Raw genomic sequence first — 18329 nt, 5'->3', positions numbered from 1 at the left:
TCATGGCATTTCTGAGTCAGCATGATCAGGGGCGTGTTCCTGCCAACACAGAACTCATGCAGCAAGTCTATGGGTTGGCAAGCTTGCCACTTGTAGAGCTCATGGCACATTTTGAGCCTAAATGTGCCCTTTTCAAGAACAAGGTGAAGCCCAATTTGGAATCAGTATCATAAACACATCCAGGCCCACAGCACAACTTCAGGGGGTGTGTTCGGCCATTATTTCTCTGCACATGTATTCTTTCGTAGCTGCCAAAGAAGGAAACCACAGAGACCGCGCATGTGCAGAGAATCTGAGGAAGCCCAATGGGACCTTGCAAATCAATGGTACAATCTGAATGATTGATGCATATCGTCACCTTGAAACTTTCTATAATGACGAAAAGGAAAAGAGTGGCGACAGCGGTGGCAACGGCGATGAAGGGGAGGGTGACCAAAAGAAAGCTTTGAAACTGGATGGGGCAGATGATTTTCTCATGAATTCATTTCTTGGTAAGAGTCAATGTAACATTTATTGTGCAGTTTCATGCACTTACGTCCTTGTCCTGAGCCCACTGCTGCTCAAGAGCTCTTCAGAAGACCCTCGGATGAAAATCTCGTTTGGAAGAAGAAATCTCACTCATAGTGAGACAGTTTCTCATTGATGTGATCAGATTAGCCATGAGTTATATGACTACAATCAATCGTTTGACTACCTGGTTGTATTATCAAGATGCCTGCAGTACCTTAACTTACTAAACTAATCTGGTCATTAGGTACAGCCCAAGATAAATTGTATTGATCTACAGGTCGGTACATCATTACATAAAATCTTTTTAATGTTCATTTTTCATTAAATTTTGTGTAATCATTCACGTATTTTACTAACTTAAACTAATTTTTTCTTAAAGATAATAAGAAAACATTGAAAAAGCTGGGCAGCAAACCCAGAACATGAAAATGTGAAGCTGACCGAATTAAGAAGCACTATCCTGGGACAGAGTGCAAGGACTGAGGAATCAGCCTGAGGAATAATTTTCACAAAAACACGACAGAGTGTGTATGCTCTTTCCCAGTGGATCACTGAACTCAGCACATTCGCTGAAGTAGGTGTCAAGGCCCAGCACGTGACTGGAGCTGGACACAGCAGTGAGTTCAAGCCCCCGACACAGGTAGAAACAGCCTTTGGAATTTCTTACACTGTCATCCCTCTTCTCAAATGAGTTGCAGCAGTAGTCTTTTTTCATCAATTCTCTCACCATTCCACAAATAATTTTACAGAATAAAACACTTGTTCTTAAAAAAGTATATGTGAGTTCAAGAGCAATCTAATCTGTAGTATTCTATGGGCTAAGCCATGTTCTGGGAGTCATTTTTTTTCACCCACTTGGAGGAACTTTCAAAATTGAGTTTCCTTTGGAAAAATTGATGGACACTTAAGCTTGCTAACAACATGAGAAAATGGTTAACAGATAAGTGGAAATATCAAGTGGAAAAATCAAATCCCACAAAAAGGTGTGCACTGACATTAGAACTTTGTAAAATACGTGTGCATAGATGAGATGTGTAAGGGAAATTGGAACACTTAAGACATTTTATGTGTTAGAGATTTTGAGACTATGAGATATTTTCTTTTCCTTTTTAAGACTTTTGTTTTCATTTCATTATACTAATTTTGTGCACAGGAAGATCACTTGGTAATGAGAAAAAAAGGTACTTGTAGGTATTATAAGCATAGGTGAAGCAATGACAGCTTGTTAGAGTAAAATGTTCTGAAGCCATATTGATCTGGTGTCTTGCTGGACAAGGGGACATTTCAATTCTATTATGCTCATCACCATTTGAAGAAAATTAAATCTGTTTCCCTGTTTACTGAAAAAAAAAGTAGTTCTTGAAATTGCCCATTATAACTCTTAATATACTCTCTACATGTACTCCTGTTAGTTACCTCTAAAATTTATGCCACAGAAAGCATTGTTTTCCTTGGGTAAAGAGTTTACTTCCTCCTTTGTGATGAGAGCTAGTAACATGTTTCCCTTTTTGCCTTAGCTCCCAGGAAGCTCATAGGCAAAACAGAAGTTCAGTGTCACAGCCTCTGAGTTAATCCTTACAAGTAGTACATCTATTCTATTTCACTTTTGGTCCTGTTTTTAAGTTTCTATTATAGTAGTTTTTGTTTTGTGACTTTGATAGTATGTGGCCTCAGCTCCTCTTTGAAAAGAGATGGGGTACAAATGGAAAATGTGTTTTCAAGGTACTTTTTGCTCCTTATCCATTTAAAACTTGGGTGCTGCATGTCAAAATATAGAACATTTCCCAATCCTTACTTGCCACATGCTCACTGACAATAAACTGAGTTGGACTTACTCTTTGGGAGAGGGAGTCGGCATCTACTTGATGTGATTAGAGGGTCTGACTCTGTCTGAATTTTCATTATTAAAGTTATTCCTTTCAATTAAGGCACAGACATCTTCTGCGAAAGTCCAAAATCATGTAAGTTTTTATCAGTGGACATGAGTGCAAGAGGGAGAAATTATTAAAGAAGACTGGAGAGGCACTTTTCTGCAGGATTCCCCAGCAGTTAGGAGTCACATAAAGTCACATGGTGTCTCTAGAAGAAAGGGAAGGAGATGGGAGAGCATGCTGTTGGTCTCACATGCTTGTTTTTGTTTTGCATACCGAGGCAAAAGATAGTATGAATGTGCACCAAAGGCCAACTGGGCCAACAGCTTTGACGACAGTGATTATGAAAATAAAACGACACTGCTTGTGTCTGGCTAGTTTGTGCTTCTCTGTTCCTCCTATGCAGGGCCCAGAGTGCATATTTAATTTCTTTACTTACATTAACTTTCAAAATTCAGATTTTTTTCATTTGAATACAATTTTTAAAAAGTGTGTTTTTAATAATGTATTCTTTCACTTTGATTCATATCACCCCTTTGAACAGATAGTATATTTACCCCTTTTGGATGAGTAAGGCACAGGGCATACCACTGTCCTCCAGCCTTCCACTGCCTCCCTCCCTGGAGGCCGCCAGTGTTTTCAGTTTCTTCCATGTCCTTCCAGAAATATCCCATATACATTTCTTCCTGCGTAAGTCTTAAAGTGACCGAACATGGTATGCAGGGTATATTTTCTCTGTGACTCAAAACTCAATAGTCTTTAAAAGTGTCACTGCATCTTATTCTCCGCATGTCAAAGATTTTGAAGGTAATGTTGTGAAATGCAAGCCCATTTTAGTTTCTCATTGCCTTATCCTTTTCCTAACTGCAAACATCTCACCCTCCCTGCCTCCCAAGCCGCCCATCAGTTTATTTCCTTGGCATAAATGATGGTCTTCCCACCTCCAGACTGGAGGATGGAAATATTTTTGTTATTGTGTGGTAATCCCAGATTGGAAATCAAATGTTGTCTCACCATCATGTCTTTGTTCAATGCCAAAAGCAGATGGCAGTGAATCCGTGTATGATCTAATCCTTTGATTTACACTGACCAGTTGCAATTTATTATTTCTTCTCCTAATTAGAAGATTTTAATGTGTTTAGCATCACAAAATTTAATTTATTAAAATGTTTCTACAGAATGAACAAAAAGAAGTCATTAGTAAATTTCACACAGGAAAAATACATCTGCTTATTGCTACCGCAGTGGCTGAAGAAGGTCTGGATATTAAAGAATGTAATATCGTTAGCCGTTACGATCTCATCACAGATGAAACAGCCCTGGTCCAGGTACATTCAAATACCTCTAATATGTTAACTTTTGGTTTTGTGTTACTTTAATTGTTTTCTTTTAGTAAAACAGCACAATTCTAAAAAATATACCTGTTTTCCTACCAAAAGACAAATCATTTCACAATGCATACAACTATCAAATCATTGTGTTACACCCCTGAGACCAATATAATGGTATGCCAATTATACCTCGGTAAGAAAAAGAGAAGAGACTGTCTTTTATATTGTTATTTAATTCAGATGACAGCCAGATACCTGTTGTGCTTTTAAACAACAACTCTTCTGCGGTTGCCGTTTCTATGTCCTGAGACTTCTCAGGAACATGACACAGGCCCTTTATTCCTGGAGTGTATGTGGACCAGGAATGTCTGATACATCTGATAAAGGAGCACATCCACACCTCAGGGATCCCTACTGTTTTTGCATGTTTCTTCCTTACTCTTTCAGTTTTTCTTTCTGTTTGAAAATTTTCCACAACAAAATGTGGGCGGTCTTACATATGCAAAAACAGAAAACAATAGTGAGATGTCCTGGTTTTCATGCAATTTCACTTTATCTTTTACCCATTCTGTGTTTACAATGTAACTGCTACCTTCTGTTGTGTATGTTCTCAGCTGTGCTGGTTAATAGATAGAATATATTCTTTCTTTAAAATTAACCAGTTACTTTTTAATGCTCTAAATCGCATCCTAAAATGGCAACTCATGGAAGACTAAGATAACCAGACTGCTACTAAATTAGGAATTAATGGCATTTCAGGAGTTGATTTGTCAGTCAGTGGTTTATTGCCTAGAATGCATTTTTCACATGGATAATACTACAGTTGGTAGCTAGGTTCCTGGGCCAGGCTGCAACACCCCCAAAATGTACCTAAATGTCGTTTTATAAAAACGAATACAGAAATTGATCACCATGTTGAGCATTTTTCATGTGGAAAAGCCCTCCAGTGCCCTGAGGTGCCAGGAACAGAGTTGCACTCCCAACTGCCCTGGGGTCAAGGTCAGAGATGCTCCACCCACTCATCCTTCCTCCCCAGTCCAAGTCATGGTTGACAGTTCCCAGAGTTTGAGGGGTCTGGGGGACAAAACACCTGGTCAGGATGGTGTTGTGGAATTGAGATTTTGAGGCTAGGTCAAGGGACCGGACTGTCTTCATTCTAGAACATTGTTTCTGCATAAAAGTCCATTTTGAATTTCCAGTAGCTAACTTGCAAAGAATAGATAATAACCAACTTTATAGACAATAGATAACTCATTTGAGGGGACACTGAATAGTAATATCATTCCAGGCCCAAACTGGGAGAGTTCTCAGCAAGGCATAGCCCTTTGTTCACTGATTTCCTTGTATTCTCAGGCCAGAGCTGGAGCCAGGGCAGAGGAGAGCACCTAAGTCCTGGTAGGCCACAGCGGCTCAGAAGCTTTTGAACTTGAGACGGTTAATGATTTCCAAGAGAAAATGACGTATAAAGCCATAGACCATGTTCAAAATATGAAACCAGACGAGTATGCTCATAAGGTATTGTTTTTGGCCTCTCTGAAGTTGGTTTTCACTTTAAAATAGCTGCACATGGTTGCCATTGATATTTTTGTGGCTAAGTCTCCAGACAGAAATTGTACTGAATTTGAAGCTCCAGTTTGGTGAGCTGTGCTTCATCCAGATTCACAAAGAATCAAGATCTGTGGTGAGCAGAGATTGTCAGGCAGCCATTCCAGAGCAACCAGCCATGAAGTCTGATAAAATAAATTTAGCCTGCCCTTGATTCAGGAAGGCCAATGTAACTGTCCCATTTAAACCAGCTTCATAATTTTGGTTTCATCCACTCTGTTTGTATAGACACAAATTGCTCATTCCAGAAATATTATGAAATGCCTACTACGTGCCAGGCAACGTTCTAGAAACAGAGAGCAAGGTGACAACACAGTCACCTGCTGCCTGAAGCTTATATTCTAGTTTGTAAATGGTGATATTTGAGGAAACAAAATAATAGAACATAAACAAAGCAAGAAATACATCGCATAGAGATAGATACTGGAGAATTAGAATAGGGTGATGTGAAACACGTCACTAGATGGGTACTGTAGATGTAGTGATTGGGGAAGACTTCCCAGCCCCATCTAAATTGGGGGGTAACACTGAGGCCAGATCTGAGTAATAAGAAAATACATACCATGTCATCCAGCCTCATCACAGTTCACTAAAGTAGGGTTATTTGGGTTCTGAGAGGAAGGCAGTGAAGGAAGAATGCATTTCTACAATATTCCAGGAAATCCCCCATACCACTGAATTAAAGACTGTAACTACTATAATAGCAAACAATCCATTTAGAAGAAAATTCACACCCTTGCATATGGGTGTGAATGTTAGTTTCTTAACATTGGAATTGGCTCTACCCTAAATAGACTTTCATGAAAGGGATGCCTTTACATTGGTGTGCTTTGCTATAACCAACTCCGTTTCCTGGCCAGGTTTCTACACAAACTTATATTTTAAAACCCCTTTAAACGTAAGGCAAACCAAACATTTTTTAGTGTCAAATCAAATATCTGTGGTCAAATAATGCCACTAGAGAGTTACTGCCTTACATTTAATGTCCTAGATAAATGAATCAAGTGGGTGTTTTCAAAGATTGATGTTTTAACACCAGTTTTTTGGAGTGAACTGTAGGACAGTCTTTGGCTTTTATGAGTCAGATTTTTACCAGATAATCTCTAGAACAAGACACAATCCCTTTGGGAGCCCCAGAATGGACTTTTAGGTCTCCTTTGGCTAAAGACCTGCGTTGCTTAAACTTCCCTAAGCAGTGATGGCTACGGTCTGGGGGTACATTCTACCACTGCCCTGTTCAGTGCCCCCAGGAGACACTGCTGCAGGGTCACAGCACTCCTTTCTTCTGAGTTGAGAATCCTCAACACAGTGTTCAAGAAACCACTAATGAATGGTGAGAGTCGACACATAAAGTGAGATCATGTGCAGAGTTTATGCATAATTAAAATCTTCTTAAATCAGACTTCTAGGAGCAAGTTGAAGATCTTTAACATTTTCCTTGGCATTGACCCAACTTTTGCTGCATTATTTCAGTTTATTGGATGTAGACTGATTATAGTTGAGCTTCCTTGTATATTTACTCTGATATTTTTTTCCTTTTCTTTTCTTTTCCTTTCTTTTCCCCTTCTGATTATTTCATATTCCTTACTATTTTAGAACTAATCTTTTACTTTCCAGTGTCCTGGTTACATTTCTGTACACTGACCTGGGTTTTATTTTTATTTGTTTTTGTTGCATTCATTAGGTGTTTCTTAATTGCCCATACAAATCTTTTAATCAGCTTGCTGAACCATAAATACATTGCAATAACAACCTAATTAAACCTTCAGGAAACAGAATACTTCAATTTATTATATTTATAATTTATATAGGAAATTAGTCTTTGTACTTGTCCGACTAAACTATCCCACAGTCCGCAGGTTTCCTTGCAAGGTTTTGTTCTCTTTTCTGTGCTAAATAAAAGCCAAAAGCACAGAGGGGAGAGCCAAAGGGGAGGGCCGCTTGGCTTTGTTGGTCGGCACTGATGACTCACTTTTACTGAAAAATTCCCTTTGGTCTTAAGAAAAGGAATGGCTTTTTCCACAGTTTAATGTGAATTTGTCATCTATGAGAAGTTCGGTTTGGAGTTAAATTGTTTAGGAAACATATTTTTCTACTGTGGAGTTGCATAGGTGAGAGAACTGGCCAGTCCCTATTTCAAGTTTTACACCTCTCACAAACTACAGTTTCTGCTGTGAACTAAGGTCCGCTGCTAGTCACAGAGCTGGAAGACAGGGCATTGGGGCTTATGCTTGCACGTAAAGAATGTGGGCAATCTAGACTCAAACCATAGCTCCATGATGTCATGAGAAAGTCAAAACCCCTCTCTCCTCTGCCCTTTAATACATGGCTTCCATTGCTGAGGTCAAAGATAGTTTTAGAATTTCAGCTGCCACATTCTCACTTTTGGCAGGAAGGAGGAAGAAGATGGAAGGGGCCAAAAGTGCACATGGCAGCTACCTGATACTCAAGGATCCTTTCTGGAAATCCCACTTGAACTCTTCTTATATCTCATTGGCCACTAGCTTGGAAATGTAGTCATTTAGCTAGCAAATTTCCACCCAGAATAAAATTATAGTTCTGTTTCTAGGAAGAATGGACACTGGGTAGCAAACTAGTAGTTTCTGCCACAAACATGCAAAGAAGAGATTGACCAAGATAGTGGAGAGCCTGGCAATTATGACAGGAGGAAAGATGGAAGAAACTGGGGGCTTATTAGGGATAAGAGAAGACTGGGTAAGTAATCATAGTGCTTAGTTCTTTAAAGACATTCCATATGGAAGAAGGTTTAGACTTATTTTATGAGACAGAATTAAACCTAAAGGGCAAGGGAGGTTAGAGGGAGAGATTTTTTGTTGTTGTTGAATGTTGCTAAGGATTTTCTCACATTAGAACTTTTCTGAAATTGAAGAGGTTGTTTTATGAACACCCGAGAGTCCCACGTATCCATGATTACAGAAGATTATATACTAAATCCTTTAAGGACTATTGCCTCATTTTTTTTACTTCTAGACTATGGGTCAAGTGTATATTTTCATAACAACCTAAGATCTCTAAATTCCAAGAGACTTACTTCAGTGAAATATGAATTAAGTATTTTTTCTTGATGCAGATTTTGGAAGTACACATGCAAAGTATAATGGAAAAGAAAATCAAAATCAAAAGAAGTAGGGCAAAGCAGTACAGGGATAAGCCATCATTAATTAGTCGCCTCTGCAAACTCTGCAGTGTGCTCGCCTGCTCTAGTGAGGGTATCACGTAATTGAGAGGATGCGCCAGGGCCACGTGACAGCAGAATTCAAGTAAGACCAGAAAGACTCAATTTTAAGTTTCTTTATAAAGGGTGAAGCAGGTTGTATTATAAATGTCCTTCCAAAACAGTACAAAGGAGGTTCATTATTTTTCAGAACTTCCCCTCCATTAATCCACAAATTATATTCCTATTTCAAATGTCAGTTTTTCAAATATATTGCACTCAGGCAGGGAGGGAGAAGTATAAGACCCAAAGCCATTTTGGCCCAAGGCTCATTGGTTTGGTGTATCCTCAAATTTCTGAACAACTTAAACCTGGTTAAAATAATCAACACACTTGAAAGAAGCTGCAGAAGGCAGCATGCCCCCCAAGAGGCATGCGCGTGGAAAGGGGACACCTGTCTGCTGGCCCGGGGAGGCAAGAGGGGGAGGGGCCTGAGCTGTGGCATGATGCCTGCATGTGGCTGAACTTCAGGGCTGCCAGCATGTGCCTTTGGGCTGCATATCGGTCCTTTGCAAACTCTCAGGGATGTTCCTTCCTCTTTGATAATTTTAGGGAGCTCTGCCTCGTGAGAGAGAACAAAGCACTAATAAAGAAGTTTGCACACTATCAAGCAAATGGCAAGATTATCTGCACAAAATGTGGCCAAGTGAGTAACTGGCTGTTGCCCTCTTTTCACTTTGGCCTAAAGGAATTTTTAATTGAATGTGCATTTAATTTTTCCTCCCACTCTCTTTTGTTTTCCAGGCTTGGGGAACAATGATGGTGCACAAAGGCTTAGATTTGCCTTGTCTCAAAATAAGAATTTTGTAATGGTTTTCAAAAATAACAAACCAAAGAAACAATACAAAAAGTGGGTAGAATTCCCTGTCACATTCCCTGGTCTTGAGTATTCACTGTATTGTTTGCTTAGTGATGAGGATTGACATTTGATTCAAGAATCTTTGAAAATATCATCAACTCAATATTTAATATGATTAATATGTTTTCATTGTACTCCAGAACTGATGTAAAAATTAAAATAATCACTGTATTCTGCATTGGGCTGTATAGAGGAAGACAATATATTATGCTTTCAATCATCTATCTTGTTAGTGGAGAGCTGTAAAGAAAACCTACCAGTATTACTTATTACTGTGGAGCGTTAGAGTACTATGGGAAGAATGCTGGAGTATAAATGAGGATCCAGATTACCAGTCTTAGTCCTTAACAGTGAGAGTTATCACATTATCTGCTTTCACTTTTGTCTAGTTTTCTATTGCTGCATAACAAATTACCAGAAACTTAGTGGCTTAAAACAACACTCATTTATTCTTGCACATGTTCCGTGGGTCAGAGGCCTGGGCTGGGCCTGTGCTCAGGGTCTCAGGAGGCTGGAATCAAGGCATCAGACAGACGATGTTTTTACCTGGGTACTCAGGGAAAGAATCACTGCCACATTTTTCAGGTTGTTGGGGGGCCATTCCTTGAAACTGAAGACTGGGATTCTAGTGTTCTTGCTGGCTGCCCACTGGGGCTCACTCTGGGCTCCAGAGGCCGCCCTCACCGCATGTCCCATTCACAGGGCCTTCTGTAGCCCAGCTATGTGGTGGTCAAGGCCTGCAGAAGAGTCTCTGCCTTACGTCTGTTAAGATGAAGTCCTAACTGCTAGGATGAAGATGAAGTGACTGTCTCATCACATTCCTAGGTGCTGCCCACACTCCAGCGAGGGCATTGTTCAGGGTATGTACACCAGCAGGCGGAAATCTTGGAGGCCATCTTAGAATTCCGTCTCTCTCACTGCACCAGTTTTTGTGATTTAGGGATATATGTGTACATAAGAAAGTACTTCAAAAAATATGAAGCTCCTTAAAAGGGAAGGTATTATTAGGTAGTAGCATCAGGTAGCTGGAGACTTACCTCCTCAGCATGCCCTCCCTGAACGTAACAGGATGCTCAAAAACTGCCTAACAACGGGAATGGTGGTTACATCCTGACTAGTTATTAATATCTACAAGATGACCTGTATCCATGGAGATGTCCAGGGTTCACATAGGATTTGTCTATGGATAGGGATTTACTTATTTAGGGAGCAGATACTGGACATTATTAAGGAATAAAGAGGAACTATCTACCCCCCACCCCTCCCTAGTCCCAGGCAGAAGAGTAAGTCTGTGGCTGTGACATTTTCAGCGTTTCTGAACCGAGTGTGATCTTTTGGAGATGGACACAGGGCCCAGCACTTCAGAACATTCTCCCAGGAGACTAGCAGCCTGTTTTTGCATGGAAGAGCCACGCGACTGAGACAGAGCCGCAGCTGGCCGTTGTGACCACACTTACTGATCCAGTCTCACAGATGGTCTGCTCCACGGAGAGTCACCTCCTATGGCTAAGGAGAAAAAAATTATTAGAGGGAGTAAAAAGAAAACTTTTCTGTGGTTTTCATAGATCAATTAAATTCAATATAACAGTAGCTTTGAATTTTTTCTTGATAAGACCTAAGAGTTAAGGTGAATACTAACCAATCAGAGCTCTTGGAATGCAAGAGCACAAAAAAGATGGTGGTTTTTCTGAAAATATTTTTTAAACTCCAGCTGACTCCATTTAAAGTACTGTTGTCTTCTAGAACATTTTGGAAACTATGCAAGAAACCAAATGCATAAAATAGCTAAATGTACTACTGTAACTTATATAGACTCTTTGAGGTATCAACAAATATCAGATTTTTTCACTTATGTTTTCCAGACATTTTCTTTTCAATAAAGAAGTGTCATTTCTACTTCAAAGTTTTAAAATACATGCTTCAAATGGTACAAACTTTAATAGGAGGTGGTACCTGAAAACTCAAACTATGGTGCATGTATTTCATTCAAAAACAGTTGCAATAGCCCTAACATTTTGATGGACTGTTACTGAACAATTTAACACTTACCGTATTTTAGAGTCATTTACAGAATACGCTCATGACATGGAGATGCCAGCCTGGAGTTAGAATGCCAAGTTTTAGTCCCCACAAAATTTTCAGTTAGTTAGGCAACTTTGAGAACCTTATCTCACAAGTCCTATGTTTCTTCTCCTAGAAAATGAGAGATAGGATTAAATGATATCAAATGTTACTTACTGTTCTAGCTTTCTTTTTTTTTTTTTCTAGATTTCTTATAATCCATGCTTTGAATGTCCAGGCTGCTTTCATTCTAAGAGCTTGTCCAGTGACTGGTGATAATATCAGCTGTGGGCTAAATATCTGCTAAGTACATTACATATTTGAAGATAGCTCATATCTGCCAAAGGATGTTGCAGGCATCTCATAAAACAGGTACACTGGCTAAAGGCATGTGTCTCAAGGCAGGTTTGAAAGGCCTGTAAGTATTAGGAATTTTAGAACAAGTTTTTCCAAAACGGTAGATCATTGGCCAACTTTGTACATATGAAACATAAGGTTTATGCCAGAAGTTTGAGATCATTTCAAATCATATAAAATTAAAATACAGTAAATTGTAGTTTATATAAATACCTTGAATGTAAGGCATTGAGGCACACACAATGAGTAACAAATGGTTCCAGAGGACAGTCTGTCTATATCACAGGCAATTGTTAAAAGTGAAAAATGCTTTCAGAGAGGTAAATATTTTTTCTCTGCAATGTAATAGTCTCTACATCTGAGTGTTAAGCCTTAGGGGAAAGGAGACTTTTGGTGGTTTATTTTTTTCAGTTCAGTTGAACATACAGCTAAAGAGGATTTGGAGTTTCTGGTAGGAATTGTTGCTTTTAAGATGTAAAACAATCAAACAGACTTATGTGCTGATAGGAAAGAACAATAGAAAGTGAGAAAATGCTAGCAATGTTCAACCCCAAAGTAAATTGCTTTTTGGGTACTGTTGATATTTTCTACCAAATATTCTTGCTACAGTCTTTTCTCGTCACCCTGATCCTCCCTCAAATGCGTGCCTTTGCAGTGGCTAGAAGCCCTTCCTCTCCACCTCTTCAGCAGACATCCTTCATGTTCTCCAAAGAAAAAGCTCCTGTGTCCCTCCCCAGCTTCAGTGCCCGCCCGTCAGGTTTTCCGAACTTAAGGGAGAGACACACAGGGAAAGCAGGCATCACTCACCCTGAGCGGGACAAAGTGCTCCTTTCCCAAAGCTGCTAAACAATGGCATGAGTCACGGCAATAAAGAGAAAAACAAAGAGAAGTATTTTGTTTCTTTCTAAGAGTTATGAAGTTGATTTGAAACACAGTAAGCTTCAGTCTTCTCCCATTTGTGAATTCCTCTTTAATTAGTTGTACAAGATACGCCATTTTTTTAATGAAAGTATCGTTAATATACAATCTGATGATGGTTTCAAATGTTCGTCACAGTGGTTCAACAGTCCCCATAATCAACTTATATTGTGATTGCAAGTTATTGTGCCCTTTTATCCCCCTCCCCCACTACCTGCCCCAGACCCTCCCCCTTGGTAATCACCAGTCACTTCTCAGTGGCTGTGAGTCTGCTGCTGTTTGTTCCTTCTGTTTTGCTTTGTTTTTATATTCCACAAATAAGTGAAATCATATGGTATTTGTCTTTCTCCGCCTCGCTTATTTCACTGAGCATCACATCTTTGTTTTTATGGGGAGAGCGTGGAGCAAGAAAAACTGGGGTTCGGATCCTCACTAGTTTTGTGACTTGAGCAATTCACTTAATCGCTCTTGGACTACAGGGAATTAATACCAACCTTGAGGTACTGTCATGAGAATTTGGGTATTGTTGGCACTTAGAAGGAATCAGTGTATAAAATACAGTAGCAGGGGCTGCTGGTAAAGTAGCAGCACTTGTAGATTAGCTGAAAGTGTAGCACAATAGCAAACTGCAGACCAGTGTTTGCTGATAAGCAGGACATACACAGAATTGGAGCCCCCACATCCAATGTTTAATCTACAGGGCTTAATCCAAGAAGTAGCAGATTTAATGAAGCATAGTTTATATGAATATGCTAATCAGTGTAGCTAGAGGGAAGGTATGAAGTCCATATCTTCTGTATGTGCAACAAATATGGGTATCAATATAAACATAGAGCTCAACACTTATTTATCAAGTTGATTATAGGACCTTACTAGGTCTGTTATGTAAATACAATTTTAGTTATATTCTGTCTTCATCTTCAAGACTAATATAATAATGTTGTTGTATGCCACCCAGTCATAAATCCCATGAAAAAGAAAAAGAGAGATTGGGTTGTAACACCTAAACATTAATTACCGACCTAAAGAGTGGTGGTGGTTTTTATTTGTTCTAAATCTCTGAACTTTTTTCTCAGGTCATAGGTTATAAAATATGAAAGACATATAGAAAGCATTGAAGACATCATTTGTAATTTTTAGATATATTCCAGAGTATTACCAATCCCTTTTTATATGAAATTATTCATTCCATAAACATCTCATTTGCAGATGAAATTGAACAGTGATGAGCCCTATAAGTTCATAATTTTTAAACCAAATTAAAGGCCATACCCTAGGTGGGGCCATGGGAAGAGGAACAGACTATTTATAGGCAATAGTTTTTAACCATGAAGTTCTTACAATATATATGGTACTCTATTTAAGATGTATTATTTGATGAAGTATAAAGTATATTATTTTTCATATACTAATTTCAAAAGTTGATATTTTGACATTTATGAAAAAAATTTAAATGTTTAATTCAGTTATGTATGTATAGAGTAATGAACCAAAGGTGAGTATTTTTTCAACTGAAATATCCTTTTCAAACCCTGTCTTCTGCTGTCCTTTATGTATTTTATTGTATACACATAGGATCAGTGAACTGTTGAATGGGTTAGTTCTTCCATTTTGAATCCCTTCACAAAGTTGGAAATGATCGTGATTCAAGCTATAAAAATCTGTGTAATACTAAATTACCAAAACAATTGATTCAGTGTTACATTGACTAGGGCTGTCCACCGGAGATTAGTCTTAATTCAATACCACACCAAAGTTTCTACAACCAAATTTACTTTTTTCCTTGGTATTTGACTTAGGTTTATAATTTCATGACTTTACTTTGCATAATTCATGATAAATAACCTGTTGAGTTCGAAATTGCAACTTACCATAACCTTCAAAGTATTTATCTCATTTGACAAGTGAATCCCAAATTCTTCCCTAAAACATGATGTTTCTTGTGTTTAATTAGACCAAATAGTTTTTTCTGTTGAAAGCCATTAACCTCATGGAGAAAGATAAGGCCTTACATAAACAGCTTAATTCAGTGTTTTGATTTCTATCACTCATTTATTTTGAGATAAAATGTGAATCTCAAATAACTATAACAAACACATTTTCAAAAGTTTCATTTCATGTAAAATGTTATGCTCTGCTCAAGAGAGGAAAAAGAGAAAATGAAGGTAAGAAAGGGAATAAATAGATAAAAAGGGATAGACACAAAGAGAATAAAAAGATAGCCACACTAAAACATATAGACAAAGAAATGAGAAGGGAAGAAGGAAAAATAAAATAAACTTAACTGAGACATGTATTTATACATATACCTTATAATACACCTTATAAATGACCAATTCTTTCTTTAGCTATTATTAAGTACTTTTAAATCCTACATTTTTAAGATGCCATATTTTAGGCATAGAGACTAGTGAGTAAAATAATGATCTTACTCACAAAATCTCTTGCCCAATAGTGAGGATCTTTTACTCAATAATGAGTAAAATAAGAATCTTGCTTTTAGGATTCACTTGTAGAGATTAGCCATGTTCAAAAGTATCAATAGCATATGGAAGACAGTGATCAATACCATAAGAGAAGGGAAGGAGAGAGATTGAATTGGATTGTGGAGTGTCCAGGAACTTTCTCAATGTGTTTTGGGGTTATCCCATTTGTAGGTGAAAGTGTTGAATATGGAGAGTGTGGACATAAGAAAAAAGGAAAACATGTGACAATCCATACGGGAGAATTTTACCATCAAATATGGTTATAATAAACTCCCTTTAGAAAAGACAGTTATTCTAGCTATGTTTAGATGTTTTTTGGCTTAAAGTATTTATACACTATTTTGAGATAATTTTGTACACAACATTTGATTGTAAAATATTACTAAACTTTACCTCATTAATTACACAATAGTAAAATTGTTATTAAGATTCACTCCTCTGTAAGGGTTTGAGGAAAAAACAAACTAGTGAAAGAGGATGCTGACTTCTGATGTAACAGTCATGGGGAAAGGCCAGGACTTCCTTTTATAATGTAAATCAATATAATTTTACTGTGTTCATTTTCCTCTCTCCATTCATTATCCTTGGCTTGACTGATGCCTGAAACATAAGTGAGTTTTCGTGCCGGACGTGGGAAACTTGTGAATAATCATATTAAAAATTTTTGGTTCCTGTACTATCAGAAACTAACAATGCCAGTTATCAGTGTATTTGCCCCTCATCTCCAAATTCAACCTTTTTATCTGTTCCCTAAACATGAATCTGTGCCCTTTAAATATTCTTGCTCTGCCTGAGGGCATAACTTAAACTTTGCCTGTAGAGGGCGCTGGTGAGGAAATACAGAGAGAGAGAGTTTCGCTTCCTGGTTCTGCTGCTGTCTTGGCAAGCTTCTGCAGTGTGGGTGGCTTCTCCAGCATCCAGTTCCTGCAGTACATGTGTCTTCCTCCAGCGCCAGGGTCTTGCACGGCAGCCAGCAGTAGTCAGTAGCCAGCAACTGCATCTCCTCAGCCAGTTTTTGTGCACAATGCCTTTAGTAAGACACCTCTCCTTGAGCAGCTTTCCTTGGCATCTGGAATGTACTTTCCTGCAAGCTCCAAAAAGGCAGCTTCAGGCAACTTCTTTGCTTTCAGTCATCTACAACTGTCCTCCCCCACAGGGTCTGAATCTCAGCCTTGGGCGCTCTATCTCAGCCACAAGGAAAGTGGCTACTTCAAATCTCTGCTACTTCTATATTTTTTAGAGTTCTTTTTACTTCTTATTAGCTAATCCTTTGTTACTCCAATCCCATCGTAGTTATTTGTATTAAATTTTTATCTCTTCAGATCACTCTGTAGTTTCTCCCACCAGATTAGACTCAGACTCACACAATAATATGTAAAGAAATATGAGAATTAGTTCGTAAGAAGTTATAATTTTCAAATACCCAACTACTCTTATGTATAGCACTGTATTTCACATAGGAAATGAGTCAAATGCATCTGACCAGTCTCTAACCAAACAATTTAGAATCAGGACAGGATGTATTTTGGAACTAGGTAATTTCATTTTCTGAATCCAAACAACCAGTTTTGTAATACCAATAACGGGACCAAAACGTCCTTTCTTACATAAAAGACCATGTGACTGATTGTTGAGAAGATTAAATGAGAAAAAGTATATATAACATCTTTAAAATTATGTAACACTCACAAAATACCTCTTAGAGAAAACTATCTTTGTTTTAGAAACCCCGCCCCAGTGTTTTTTTCTCTTTTTTGAAGATGAGCCTGCCTTATAGCTCCTTAAAATGTTTTGCATAAAGGAGGATCAGTTAGAAGGAGCTAGAGAGGAAAGAAGAAAATGTTCAAGACAGAAGGGGTTCCAGGAGCAAGACAGTAGGCTGCAGTCAAATGGAAATTACTGGTGGAAATTCCCCTATTCCTGTCCCTACACACCAGTAAATCTGCTGCTTGCATACTTGAGTCAGTGTTCCTTGGCATCAGTCATGAGGGCGGCCTGGCAGGGCCATATGGAAACGATGAAGGGAGAGCACACACAGAAGGAAAAAGGAATACAGAGGATTCCAGATAATAAACGGTGAACACAGTTTGCAGAGACTGACACAAAGACAGCATTCAGTAAAGATTAATTTCCTTTTCTGATTTGAGCTGTTAAGATATAATCCCTGAGATTCAAAGTGGTTGAGAGTTCAATGATTACAGGCTCAAAAAATCAAAGAAAGAAAAATAAAACAAATGTTCAAAAAAAAATTTTTTTAATAGGAGTATACAAGAAACCATGTGGTATGCAGATTATAGGTATTGTATAACTCAGAGAAGTCAGGGATCAATTGAAAAAAGCTTCTGAATTAGAGAGAATAAGAAATGTGAATATTGCCTTGTTATGAGATGTTCACAATTCTCTGAAAACAATTTAAAAAAGAAAGAAGAGGAAATGCATTCCAAAAAGAGGTAATGAGGAAGAAGAAAGACAAAAATGAATGCATTTTTGCTTATCTATTGGCATGCCAGCCTGCAACTGGGCTTAACAGTTACCTAATATGAAGTCATTCTAGTTTCTGAGCAGTGGCGTGGCATGTTTTAGAAAAGATGATCTACAAGGAGTTAATAGGCTAAATCATATTGAAAAACAAAAAAAGAATTGGAAGGAGAAACATGAAAGAAGGAGCTGATGACACTATTCAGGCTGAGGTAATAAAAAGCCGGTCTTGGTCATTGGCACTGAGAGTGGGAACAATGATATTCTGGACGATGGTGAAATACAAAGTCAGGACTGGGGGAAACAGCTGCACGGAATACAAAGTACAGCACAGTTGGTGACAGAAGCACATACAAGAACCTTATTTTTGCTTTTAATATGATCCATAGTTCTACTTGGTCTTCATCTAATGCCGCGGGTGGTCTTATCACTGGCATATGGGTAACTGTCTGATTGCACCCAAGAACTTGCTCACTAGGCTCCAGCTGTTTCCTCATCCACCCACAGTGATCACTGAGCTGTGGCAGATTCAGTTCCCTTGTCCTGAAGAAAAGGAGACAGAATTTCTTGATTTGTGAATAAAGCAAATCCTTTTTCTTCCCAAAGCTCTAGTTCCCT

General features: G+C 38.4%; 2 protein-coding genes across 3 annotated transcripts in view; both read left to right on the top strand.

Annotated features, from left to right (window-relative positions):
• The first annotated feature begins 337 nt into the window (after positions 1 to 337).
• Positions 338 to 8558, top strand: LOC140850317 (interferon-induced helicase C domain-containing protein 1-like). Its single transcript, XM_073240058.1, is given in 5 exon segments — positions 338 to 491; positions 909 to 1150; positions 3560 to 3709; positions 5066 to 5227; positions 8409 to 8558. Coding segments are annotated over 5 exon segments (858 nt in total).
• A 552-nt stretch (positions 8559 to 9110) lies between these two features.
• FAP (fibroblast activation protein alpha) overlaps positions 9111 to 18329 on the top strand; it is a 98056-nt gene continuing 88837 nt past the window's right edge. For both annotated transcript variants that reach the window (XM_073241557.1, XM_073241558.1), the window contains exons 1-4: positions 9111 to 9198; positions 9297 to 9402; positions 10114 to 10271; positions 11680 to 11844. The gene's annotated coding sequence lies outside the window, so the exon portion shown is untranslated. The remainder of the gene's footprint in view (positions 9199 to 9296; positions 9403 to 10113; positions 10272 to 11679; positions 11845 to 18329) is intronic.

The sequence above is a fragment of the Manis javanica genome, chromosome 7 (genome assembly GCF_040802235.1).
Source record: "Manis javanica isolate MJ-LG chromosome 7, MJ_LKY, whole genome shotgun sequence".
NCBI classification, from domain to species: Eukaryota; Metazoa; Chordata; class Mammalia; order Pholidota; family Manidae; genus Manis; species Manis javanica.
The sequence above is the reverse complement of the archived record's forward strand: the minus strand, read 5'-3'. Positions and strand labels throughout refer to the sequence as shown.